The sequence below is a fragment of the Thunnus albacares genome, chromosome 7 (genome assembly GCF_914725855.1).
Source record: "Thunnus albacares chromosome 7, fThuAlb1.1, whole genome shotgun sequence".
NCBI lineage: Eukaryota > Metazoa > Chordata > Actinopteri > Scombriformes > Scombridae > Thunnus > Thunnus albacares.
In genome coordinates, this window is record NC_058112.1 from 5,743,234 (window position 1) to 5,756,107 (window position 12,874).

General features: G+C 40.7%; 1 protein-coding gene across 2 annotated transcripts in view; it reads left to right on the forward strand.

Moving 5' to 3' along the window:
- Positions 1 to 2,780: 2,780 nt before the first annotated feature.
- The window catches only part of LOC122985232 (homeodomain-interacting protein kinase 3-like), a 39,064-nt gene continuing 28,970 nt past the window's right edge, over positions 2,781 to 12,874 (forward strand). For both annotated transcript variants that reach the window (XM_044355687.1, XM_044355688.1), the window contains exons 1-4: positions 2,781 to 3,168; positions 5,968 to 7,019; positions 7,325 to 7,516; positions 7,805 to 7,986. In XM_044355687.1, the coding sequence (XP_044211622.1) occupies positions 5,970 to 7,019; positions 7,325 to 7,516; positions 7,805 to 7,986 (1,424 nt within the window). In that variant the 5' untranslated portion in view covers positions 2,781 to 3,168; positions 5,968 to 5,969. The remainder of the gene's footprint in view (positions 3,169 to 5,967; positions 7,020 to 7,324; positions 7,517 to 7,804; positions 7,987 to 12,874) is intronic.

The following is a 12,874-nucleotide window of genomic DNA, read 5'->3' on the forward strand; positions in this document are numbered from 1 at the left end:
CAGCAGAGTCACTTCTGTCATCAGTATTTTCTTTTTGTTGGTGCACAGCACAAAATAGCATTTCGCAGACTACATCATCGTTGTAGGTTTATAAGGTGACAGCCACTTTATTCAGTAATCATTTAGTGGTTACTAATCACCAGAAGTTGCACTCATGCTAAAACAACACATAAAGGTACCCATCAATATCATTTTCACCAAGGTGATTTATATGCAATACATATATGAGAAGGTAGGTGGAGCTAGAACTCATTAACAATCTGACATTAAGTGGGAGTTTTATTAACGTAATTGAAACAGAATATACATGCAGTGCATGGCAGCCTGTAACATTAGTGAGTGTTTCCACTCTCTCCAACAGCACATTTTCAAATGAGTTATTTAGCCTTTTTTGTTGTTTTTTTGGCAACAGCATAGCGTTTAGATGATGTAAGGCTCATGGATCACTCTAATGTGTGTTGGGGGATTTTTTTTTTTTTTTTTTTGGGCCTGTTTGTGTACGCATGTATTTGAGCATATCTGCAAAAAGAACCATATAACAGCAAGAGCAAAAACATGATGAGACAAGGAAGAACACAGACATGATTAGAAATGTAGGTGTGTTAGAGTTTGCTGCCTCCTGAGTGTTAGAATTGTATTTTCAAGGAGGTTTGCTTTTACTGTTAACGTGTAGTCTTGAACAATTAAGTTTGTTTGAGTCTAAGATGTCCAGAAGCTAATTAAATTTTAAGCTAATATTGTATAATATTGATAGGGTGATTTCTCTGTGAGCTTAGTGACCAGCTGGCTCCTCCTTTGGTTTGGGTCACTTGTTTTAAAGGGACTGTGGAATTTTAATGATCTTTTTTGAATCCCAGTTAAAAGGTGAAATTGGCCCAGTTCAACTCCAGATTCATTGTTGTGTGTGGGTGTGTGTCCTACTCTGAACAATGCCCTTGTAAATTTATGTGTGCAAATATTCAATGGGATGTCCCCATTTGTTGAATTCTTGTTTAGGGATGGGGCCTTGTGCTTTACTAGCATATAATCAAGCAATACAGTTCCATTATGGACTGCAGTATTGTGAGCCACATTAGAATAGGAAATTAACATAATTGATTATTGGTGAAATGCATTTGAGTCATCATTACTGTTTAAGAGCAGTTGGTGGTCACAATACTCAGCAACTCCAGTTCTGATGCCAGTAGCTTTGTCATAGCAATGGCAAGACTATTCTTACCTAACATGCATGACCTTCTGGATTTGTAGATTTTTTCACAGAATAAGAAGGCTGTCTATCCCCTACTTTCTCTCTTTTAAATAATATCAGTAATTAATAACTAAAAGGAACAAAAAAATAGTTTTTAAAAAAGCTATCTCCATTTTAAATTTGCTTCATTTGCATGACCATAATTAAACAATATGCAAACATGTTTTACAAGGTCTACAATATAAGTATAATAATTCAGAATGTAAACTGTAACACTATATATGCTTACATAAATTCATACTGCATAGGATAATATCATGAAAAAAACCAAACTGTTGCAAACAATTTAAAAAATAATGAAAGACTATATATTTAATCATGGCCGGATTAACCTGTTTTAGGGCCCTCAGTCAAAATTTTGCTGTTGGGCTTTTGGTACTTTAGGGACCCCTGGGGTTGCCTACTCTGGTTGATAATCAAGCCCTGTATATGATAAGATAAAACATAGTTTAACAATTGTAAAAGGGAGGATTATAGAAGAAACAAGATTAAATAAACATCAGCAAGATGCTCAAAGCATCACGATGTGCCTGCTGCATGCTCACAATGACAATGCTAGCATGTTAATGTTTAGGTTACCATTTTAGTTTAGCGTATTAGTATGCTAGCATTTGATAATTAGCACTTAATACAAAGAACAACTGAGGTTGATGGGAATGTCATTAGTTTTGCGGGTCTTTGGTCATAAACCAAAGTATTGGAGGAGCTGAAATTTGGACCTGATGATGGCGCTAGATGAAAGATCAGGAGACCAAATTTTTTATAATATAATATAATATAATATAATATAATATAATATAATATAATATAATATAATATAATATAATATAATATCTGCATGGCAGGAACCAAAAAATGTCAGCCTCATGGTGGCGCTAGAGGAAAAGTCAGAGGATCACCAAAGTCATTAAGATTCACAACATCACCACATCAAGATTGATATATATTATCTATATATATACAGTATATCCTATGTGTGTGTGTGTGTGTGTGTGTGTGCTGATAAAGGGTTTATGTTTAGGGAAGGATGAAGGGGTACAGTAGCCATACTGAAATTAATCCCCAGTTAACAGTAATGTTATGGATTGTATGTAGGAACAGAGTAATTCACTCAGTAACCATCTCCTCACATTTCAGAATATCACATCACACTGTGTGTGTGTGTGTGTGTGTGTGTGTGTGTGTGTGTGTGCTTGTGTCTAGGTCATTCACTGTCCCACAGGTTGTGGCATGTTGACACATGTTGGGCAGCAACATGTGCCCTGTGTCATTCTCCTGGAAGTACAATATTTTTAATTTTGAGAGGTCATTAAGCTCTTTAAAATCTGAAATTACAGAGTTGAACTTGTTAAAGTAAATGTTCCCTATTTCAATGAATGTTTTACATTGTAGCCCCCCCCCTTCCTCTCTTTCCCCTCCCTCTTTCTCTCTCTCTCCTCCCTCCCTCTCTCTCCTCCTCCCTCCCTCCCTCCCTCCGTCGCTCTCTCTCTCTCTCTCTCTCTCTCTCACTCACTCTCTCTCCCTCTCTCTCCCCTCCCCAACATTCCACACATGCGGAGAAGCAACAAGCTACCGAACCAGCGGCAACAGCTAGCAGCCAGCAGCTATCTCTGTCGGGGAGGAGGCGTATTAACATGCAAAAGTTTAGAAACACGGATTCCTCGTCCTGAGTAGACACAAGAGCAACGTTTGGTGACACCTGAGGCGGCTATCGAAACCATGGGACATAGCTGGCTTCCGTAATAGCTAGTTATTTGCGTTATTTTGAGCTTCAAATGTGCGAAAAGTCGCTCGGTCTCTCCTCGTCGTTGGAACAAGATGGCAGCAGCATCGTTGCAGGATTTGACTGTGGTGCGGGTCCTCGTTGCTAACCTGTTCCTTGACGCTCTGGGTGATACAATTTACTGGTCTTACTGAAGGTTGGTCGGCTTATCTGTCAAAACTGGCTGTCAAACACGTTTACTGCTTTTAGCTTGTGTTACTCATTTTAAGTATTGTAAGATAGGAAGGACTTCGCTCATAGCTGGCTTGTTTGCTAACTGTAAAGCTAGCCAACTTCAGTTTGTTCCCTTTGGCACACAAGCGCTAGCTGTGAAGGCTAGTTAGTTAACCTAGTGCTAACGACAAATTGTAATTATTCAAGAATATAACAAGAACATGCACTTGTGTGTGTTTTTATTATGAGGAACTTTAGCTATGTGTTTTCCCAAGACGATAACGTTACACTGAGAAGATGTACACAACCATTATTTAGCTGCCTGTCACTTACAATATAAGTTTCAACAGGTGTCTAGGCTGTTGTTGCCCTTCCCCCAAACACACACGCACACACACACAAACACACGCAGACACACACACACACACGCGAACCCATACACCACCCCTCCCCTCCCATATGTTAACTGTCACCTAGATTGATCAGTAACAAATTGCGTGTACAGCTGGCATTCTTTCACAACGGTGAAACTCACCACAAACACACACACACACACACACACACACACACACACACACACACACACATAGATACATGCATACAACTCGGTGTCATGGCTCTCCATTTCAGGCTTGGATCTTGTCACCCTGTGAGATATCAGGCTACCTAGTTTGGCAGTCAGGGGATAGCGCAGGAGGTATCACAGCTGTGTCTGTGCAAGTGTCCGTCAAAGATCTGATGGGTATGGCACCTTGGCAAGCTCACACAGGGTGAATTATTTGCACCATATCAGCCATATGGTGGTGGCCTTTGCTTTATTGCCAGTAATTTCTGTCAGTTGCGTCATCAAGTTATTAACATTTACCAGACCTGCAGTTGTGGGTTGTAAATGTAGTTGAAGCAGTCCACAATAAATAGTTTTTGACAATTCAAACATGTTATATTTGCAATGGCAGAATATTGTTAGTTCTCTAGAAAGCCTTGTTGGTTTTAAGAAAAATTTTAATTACAACCTCCAGTTTGCTGTCTGGAAGTTGTGACAAGCAGAGTACATATGTTTGTTCACCAGTTTGTAGTAGTCGGCTCACTTTTGCATTTTAGTAATATTGTTCTAAGTAGAGTGGAATCCATACGTTTTTCCCAGCCAGATTTTTTTCCCTAGTTGAAAGGAAAGTTTGGTCAGAACAGAGGTTGTTAATCTTCATCAGCAGTGTATCTGATAAAACTCTACAGCCCTACTACTAGTCATGAGAAGCAAAATGTGTTGTATTGTCATCTTGATGATGAGGCACACCCCTCTGCCTGTCTGAGCCTGTGTGTTAGTAGTCTGAAAGGCCACTGGCTCCCTGCAGGCCTTTCTGGTCGAACTAAACTAAGACAACCAGCTTTGTGTTGTGTGATGTCGCTTTAAAACTGGAATCACCTAAGTCTGAGTGTAAACCCAGGAGCAATCTATGTCTTTAGAAGCGGTGTGGCTTGACAGGCTTGGCACCTGCCTGTTTTCTGCCTGTTATCATGGTGTCATGACTTGTTACAATGGGAGGAATGTTTGACACCCTATCTATGATTTACTTAGGTTCTCAAGTACAGGTCTGAGTTTTGTTGTCACTACAATTCAGCTTTTTTCCCCTTCTTTTGTCTCTCCAACACTTAGAGAAGGTGTGACACTAGTTGTGCCTCACCAATGATTAAAGACTTGATGATTTTGTCCATAGAAGGAGTTCATAGAAGAAAATAACTATTCTATGCTCACAGCGCAGGCCACCTAATTATTTACATACTGTGTGCGTGTTGTTTGTTTGGAGTGTAAATACAGATGTCAGTCAGATATGGGTCACTTTTGAAAGTAGACATAAGCCAATGGTCTAGAGTAGGCTATAAAATTCAGAACCAGACATCAAGATTTGCAGTATAAACAAGAAACTTCTTTCTTTAGGCTGGATGTAGATTTAATGACAGCTCTTTTGGTCTTTTAGATGTCACAACATTTGGAGGTAGAGTCAAATGAAACATGTCTGATCGTATCTGTATAAAATGTCAGTACTTCATATCAGTTGCTCTGAAGAATTACACAGGCTATGAACGGCAAACAGCAGCCACAACAGCTGTCAGTGTGCTCCTTTGGATTTTCTGCAGCATTTGATAACTGTTGATTTTAATACAGATCAAAATTGGTGGTGGTCATCACATTAAGTAACAATAACTATACTAATATTGTATATATGGTTAGTGGAATAATATTTCAGTGGCGTCCCAGACCCAAAAGTTTATCAATGAATGGGATCAGTAAGCAGTCATTTCATCATTCCAGTCAGCAATATAGGTCTATCTGTAAAATGTCACTTAGATACAGAACACTCATCATGCTTCATGGTGTACAATTTCCCCTGGGGTACTGCTTGGTTTGCAGCCCTTCTTTCCGTGAAACTACAGAGTAGCATGCAGGGACAGGCCAGCATCGCAACAGGCTTCCCCCATCTCCTGTTACAGTGGGCTAGTTCCCCTTTCCAGTAAGGGTGACATGATGGCTTAGATGTGTTTTCGCTTTGGCAGCTTTTATGACTGCTTTATTTAGACCACAATCTTGTTTCATGAGATGGTGATGGCGATGGTGCTGTTTTGCTTTTGACCAGTTCACTTCTCTGTGGACAGAATTTTGCTCAATGGAATTTTTGTGTAGTGAAATAGTGCATTGTCTATTTATTAATTCTTCTAAGTTGCCGCAGGTATCCTTTAATAAATGCTACATGTGGCTTGTGTTTTCTTTCTCTCCTCTTTTTAGGTATGGCCTCACAAGTCTTGGTCTACCCATCACACCTGCACTCAGCTCAAACAAGTGCCTTAGGAACCAGCAGCAGTGGTACCAGCAGACACACAGGCAAAGCCCACCACAGTAATAACACCAGCAGAGCCTTTCAGCACCGACCGCCACCCAAGACGTATGTGATCGGAGTCAACTACGGTATTGCCTACCCCAACAACGTTATCCCATCGTCAGCCGGTGCTGATTCAGGAAGACTGCAAAGGGGAGTACAGCTTGAAGAAAGGGAGGAGTGGGCATTGCAGACAGCAGGATTACAGAGTGAGGAGAGCTGGGAGAGACTAGGAGAAGGTCCAGCTGGGATCCAGGACCAGGAGTCTCTTTGCCAGAGTAGAGGCCCACAGGAAGTGAGGCTTCGTAGGGACAGTGGTGGAACTCCATCAGGTGGAGGAGGAGGTGGCTTGGACTGTGGGCTCCTGAGGAGGACCTGTATCAGAGCAGAGGAGGAAGAGGGCAGAAACCGAAGAATACAGACGAGAGGGGGATACATTAACCTTCTAGACACAGGTGCCACCCAGATATGTGAAAAGAAGACAGGTGAAGGTGGAGAACAACCACGGGAGAACAACTGCGTTAGAACCATGCAGATAGTGGAGGAGGTATCTGCTCTACCTTCACTTCCTCCCCCTGTGGCCATGTTGCAAACCAGCACCGGGAACAATACAGACACTGTTAGAGTAGGGGGCGGAGGAACACTGCCTGCTCAACACAACAGGGTTGAGCCGGTGACCGGCAATGGCATTGGGGTGGATGGGACCAAAATCAGGCCTAACGGCAGTACAGAGGCGGCGGCAGGAGCTACAGTAACCAGAACTGGATCTGGAGATGGTGACTATCAGTTAGTTCAGCACGAGGTTCTGTGCTCCATGAAGAACAGCTACGAGGTTTTGGAGTTCCTGGGTCGTGGCACCTTTGGTCAGGTGGTGAAGTGCTGGAAGAGGGGGACGAATGAAGTAGTGGCTGTCAAAATACTGAAAAACCACCCATCCTATGCACGCCAGGGACAGATTGAGGTGAGGATTTGTGTGTTTTTGTTGTGTGAATAGAGCAAGTGTACTTTTCTCAGTGTTTTTGTTGAAATTGTAAATTAATTGAAAAACCTGCTTAAATGGTTCCCTGTTGCTTGTGACTGGCATATTTTTGAAGTATTTTACCAGCACATGACAACAGAAACAGTGCTTCTATTTAATTACAAGAGATACAGTGTTTCATCTTCCTAGATACTAAAAATCAATATTAGCTATTTTCAGCTAGTTTTTTTTAAACTTGATGAACTGAACTTAACCTGTTATTTCAATGTTTTGTTCTTAACTCCCAGGTGGAGATCCTGGCACGGTTGAGCAATGAGAATGCAGATGAGCACAATGTGGTGCGTGCTCTGGAGTGCTTTCAGCACCGCAGCCACACATGCCTGGTGTTTGAGATGCTGGAGCAAAACCTCTATGACTTCCTTAAACAGAACAAGTTCAGCCCACTGCCGCTTAAAATCATTAGGCCTATTCTGCTGCAGGTAAAGTGACCTCTGTTGCAAACAAACACGGTTATAGCTCACAAAACAAAGTCATGTATTTGGCTTAGAGACCCAGAAAGAATCAACAATGTTTTATATATTGAGCATTTTCGACAGCCTGTAATTTAAGATAAAAGTTGGTGAACATGGGTTCTTGTATGGGCCTCAGAATCTTTTAAACATAATGCTTTGTTTATGCCTGGCACGCCTAAAGCCAACATTGAGCTGAGAATCACGGAGTACCACGCTGACGTTTATGTTGTGTTTTGTTTATGTTAAACTTTGAAGGTGGCAACGGCCTTAAAGAAGCTGAAGTCTCTTGGTTTGATTCATGCTGACCTGAAGCCCGAGAACATCATGCTGGTGGACCCCTCCAGGCAGCCCTACAGAGTCAAAGTCATTGACTTTGGCTCAGCCAGCCATGTCTCCAAGGCTGTCTGCTCCACTTACCTGCAGTCCAGATACTACAGGTGAGGAGATTCACGTCCAGTCAAATCACTGGATAATCTATAATAACATCTTAATCAAGATCAAAAATGAATAAAACCGATGTTGCTTTGGAATATTTTTTACCCCCTTATATTGAAAGCACTGCAGTGGTTGAAGCTTTAGATGACTGACAGCTGTGTAAGAATGGCCATTTTGGAATACATTGGCATTTTTTACAGCTCAGACATTAAGGCCATATGATGACTTGGCATTGCATTGACAGTTTGTAGTTGATTTGGTCCCTCCTTCAGCCATTTTGGGTAAGCAATAAGTCACATTATGCCATGTCATGGTCAAGAGGTGAAAGTGAAATATATTGCAATTTTAATACTAGTCAAGTTTGTCATGAGAGAAACCAGAACAAGATGAAAGAAAGAATAAGTCCCACATCTCAAAGAAACTCAGCCAGTTTCAAATGGTACAAAATGTTCAGAAAGCGTACAGTATTTATAGGAAGATCAGATATGTCGTGACATGTCATATGTCATCATGATACGCCACCACACAGTGAGTTAACTTTGTCCCATGGGTAATGCTTGTTTATGTGTGCGTCTCTGTGTTTCCCACAGGTCTTAACACAGACTTGCTTCAGCTTCATGTGTTTATGCCTGCTCTGTTCTTATGTAATGTGAAGTGCCTTGAATTAACCTGCACACTCTCACTGGGAACGCCGTCTGTCTCTTTGCCTTGCTCCCTCACACTTTCCTGCACGTATGCATTTTTGGATGTATGCCTGAATGAATGTGTCTGATCTGTGTTCAGCACGTCACGCCCTAAACTCTGCTGCTCTTGCATAACATGCAGAGGAACTAAGATGTTTGTATGAGGAACAGCGTCATGAATATTTGGCATGTCTCTAAGGTTAGGGTAAGAGTGAGAATGTGCTTATGAAACGCAGCCAGGATTGTGGACTTAGATTCAAGACACATCGTTGTGCAAAAGAACATAATTAAGTAATTAAGCTGTAAGCTTTAAAGCTCACATTATGCCATAGATACATTAAACTACTGTATTTACAAAAAACAAAACAACCCCCCCCCCCCCAACTAATTGTACAAAGTAGAACATCTGTTTAACATCAGAACCTATTCTCTCATTTGATATGTTTTTTGTAAATTGTTGATGACTCATTGTGGACTTGTCGTATGAAAGTGAGTGGTCGATGACACATTTAATGACGTCCGACCTTGTAAGAGTTGCTACTTCAAAGTTTGTTCCAGAAGTTCTCTTACCACAGGACAGGCTAGCATTTTCATTCACCTACTTTTTACTAGCAAGTTCCAGCAAGTAAGTCGGGTAAACTATTGCAAACTCTTCAAACATTATGCAATCCAAATACTGTTGAGATACTGGGTTTGTCTGCAGCTAATGCACTGCACACACCCACTTCCACTAATCCACTCTGTGCAGTCCTGCTTTTATTGCCTGGAAGGAATACCACACTTTCTCAGTTATGTCAACTTCTGCTAGTCTTGTATAAATTGGAACACAAAAGTGTATGGACTTTCTGTTCTGAAACTCTTGTAGACCAAAATGTAAAATGGAGAGCCTCTGAGTGCCTAAATACCAGCTGTGCAACTTCTCTATTTTAGCAAAAGCAAGCCACTTCAAGGCGCCCCTCTCTTGAGAGACGAGGGGGAGAGAGGAGCTATAGTTGTTATGTAACATAAAGGCTTTGCTCTGCAGTTGACCTGGTTAAGTGTGTATGAGTGTGTGTTCATGTGTGCTTGTGTGTGTTTTGTCTTTGAGCAGCTTCGGTAACACTGATATCATAGTTGAGTTAAAAAGGGCTGGCACTGAATTTTAGGGAGGTCACTCAGGACACAGAGGGCCAGGGAAGAATGTGGTATGTGAAAACCCGCATTTAGATCCAGGAAAAAACATTCAGACATTCCTGTGTGTGTCTGGGTGTGCTTATATGTGTGCCCCTGTCCATGCAACAGCTGCCAAGGTTGGATATTTCATGTAGGTTACACAATGTACCCTAACAAGCCTCACAACATCTCAATTCAGATGTGATAAAGGACTTCTCTGAGGAGAGAAAATTGGCGTGTCGAGGTTAGTAACTTCACCTGCTTGAGCCACAAAGCAGTACTGCCCTCAAATCTTGTAACATCTGGCCATGTTTTTGCTGTGGCCACCACCGTTGTGCAACAATTTTTTTTCTCATTCGTTTTTGTTTTGCTCTTGTTTTGCACTTTTTGCCTTTTGACAAATAATGGAAGGGCATTGGGTTAAAAAAAAGTTATTCAAAGATTACAGACACAGTAACATTCTGGTTTATAATGGTACACCAACACTTCCATTCCTCTGTGTTTTCTCTTTATCTGCCTCCCATCCCACCTCCCTTCCACTGCGTGTTTGTGTGTGTGGGAGTTGGTTTAGCCATGACGACAGCTGGTAATGCATACGCATTTTAAGTTTACTTTGTACAATGTGTGTTGGTAGGTCTATATGTTAACTTTGATAGGTACATTTCTTTGTACACAGAGAAATGTCACTGCACTTTTTCTTTTGTTTGCACTGTACCGTTTTTCTGTATAATCTACATAATTATGCAATGTGAGTCTCAGAGAAGTGTGTATGTCATTTTGTTTGTGCATCAGGTTATCAGGAGAGTGGTTTGCAGGACACAGTGTCTCCTCATCTCCTGTACTCATATTGCATAATGGCTGTACTGTATTGTTACCATAGTGAAGCTGGTAAAAAAGGCCTCACCACAGTGGGTAGGAGGAGGTTTTTTATGGCTCTGGGGTTTTCCCTGGATTTTCCAGAACCATAGGTAGTGGCATTGCCAGAAATGTGGTTTTGGTGCAAAGGATCAGTTTTCAAAATATAAAAAAAAAAATCTAAGTTGTTAATGTTTTCCTGTGCTAGTAAAGATTTGGTTACATTAATATTGTTTGTAAATGTAATAGTAAACATGCCCATATTTTAAATTACGATCAGATGAGAAACACAAAAAAATACTCATTGCCCAACAATCAACAGATTGAGCCTTTGACTCTTAGCATACAACAAACATAAACGGGACATGTGTCATGAATATTATAATGATTAGTATGAATGCTAATTAGGGGTGCGCATATGTCCCACTCAAACAATTCAATGCAAATCTCAATTGAACTCTTTACCATAGTTTTTGTGTCAGTATTGTTCACTTAAACCTGGAGTTTTCAACACAAAATAGGCTCATTTCCTTGTGAATAAAACAACTTATGGTTTCACTCACTACCTTGATTTCCTCAGGTTGACTGCCCCAGCTCGTATATAATTGTGCTCTAATACTCCTGTAGCATGCCTTTTCATGTATGAGGAGCTTGGTTTGTGTTGCCACTGGTATATTTTACAGGATCTGTGCTTTGTTTTATACAGCGCAGTTATTTTGTTGAGATTTCAGGCTATGTCACACACTGAAAATATACTTAAATGTTTTCAGAAGCCGTATAAAGTTTTGAGTTCACACAGAATTTGCTTTGGATCTGTGGTTGGTTCAAATTGGCTTTTTTAAATCTAGTGTTTTGTTTTATATTCTCGTAAATTTTTTCCTTGTATAAATTCTTCTGAAAACAAAGATGCATTCAGCAGTATTTCAAATTAAACAGTTTTTTTCATCAGTTTTGTTTCATCGCCTAAGTCAATTTTACATTGGTCCTGTTAGACCAAAGGAAGGCAAACAAATTGTAGATAGGTTTTTGTTCACCTACAGCCATACAGGTGCTACCTTTTGGCTGAGATTTTGCTTAGTCACTTTGATAGTTTATTGTGCTTAATTTGAAAATACTGTGAGGTGGTAATATGAACTTTGCTGATTTTAGAAGCGTAACACTTGTTGATAGAAGGCTCTGGCAGAAGCTATTCAATGCTTGTCATGCTCTAATGTGTTGTTGCCATGGTAGCATGACACAGCAGGGCCTGGTGAGGTGACTGTTCTGTCCTGCGGGGGCTGGTGACGTAAAACTACCTCCCACAATGAAAATGGATCACTGGGCTATGTGAATAATTCAGCTAAACAGATCAGGTGGAAGGAAATGCAGCTATCATCTTAGCATGCTCTCATATTTAGGCAGTTTATGTTGGGCTTCCTATATCTAGGTGTGATTTCTTTGTTGCAGGGGTCTTACCCTGACATCTACTCATATTGCTACAGTGCATGTTGTACACATTTGTCAAAGTATTTGATGTAGATATTCAGATGTTTGTCTTTGCCAAGTTCTGTTTGGAAGGAACAGGAAAGTTGAATCCTTAATAGGCCCTGACAAGTAGCCTTGGGCCTTCCCTCTGAAAAGCATCCGTATGTTGAGCTGAGTTTTGCTGACTGGCTCACACTGTCAGTTTCACTCCACCGTTTCACCAAACAATGCTAGAAGAAGAGGGATTTTGATGCAACTGGGGACTTCTTTTTGGTTTGCCCTTAAATTTTGGAAGGAAGTATAACAGTAGAAAAGACAAGTAGCAGTGTTTGCAGATTTATGTTGTCTGTTTCTAGTTTGTTCTGATGGTCAGCTTGACTGGGGAATCCATACCTGCTGCTAGAAAGTATATATAGCACATGGTGAATAATACATTATCACACACAGCAAGCAGTGTTTGTGTAAACATGTCGCTAGATTCCCTGTTCTTGACCTGCATGCTCTTTTTTAATCTACTGAATTAATTAGCCTACTGTGTGTGTTTTTTGTCTCTGCTTAGCTCTAGTGTTTTCTTCTATTTCTGAAATACCACTGCCTTTCCTGCTTCCTGTGTGTGCACACATTTATTTAAGTAATAAATGTAGTGTTGATGCAGTCTCCAGGAAGATAGTTGCAACCAGTGGTATCTAAATAAACTGATGAACTGATGTTGCTCAGAGACACGGTTTAATGTTTG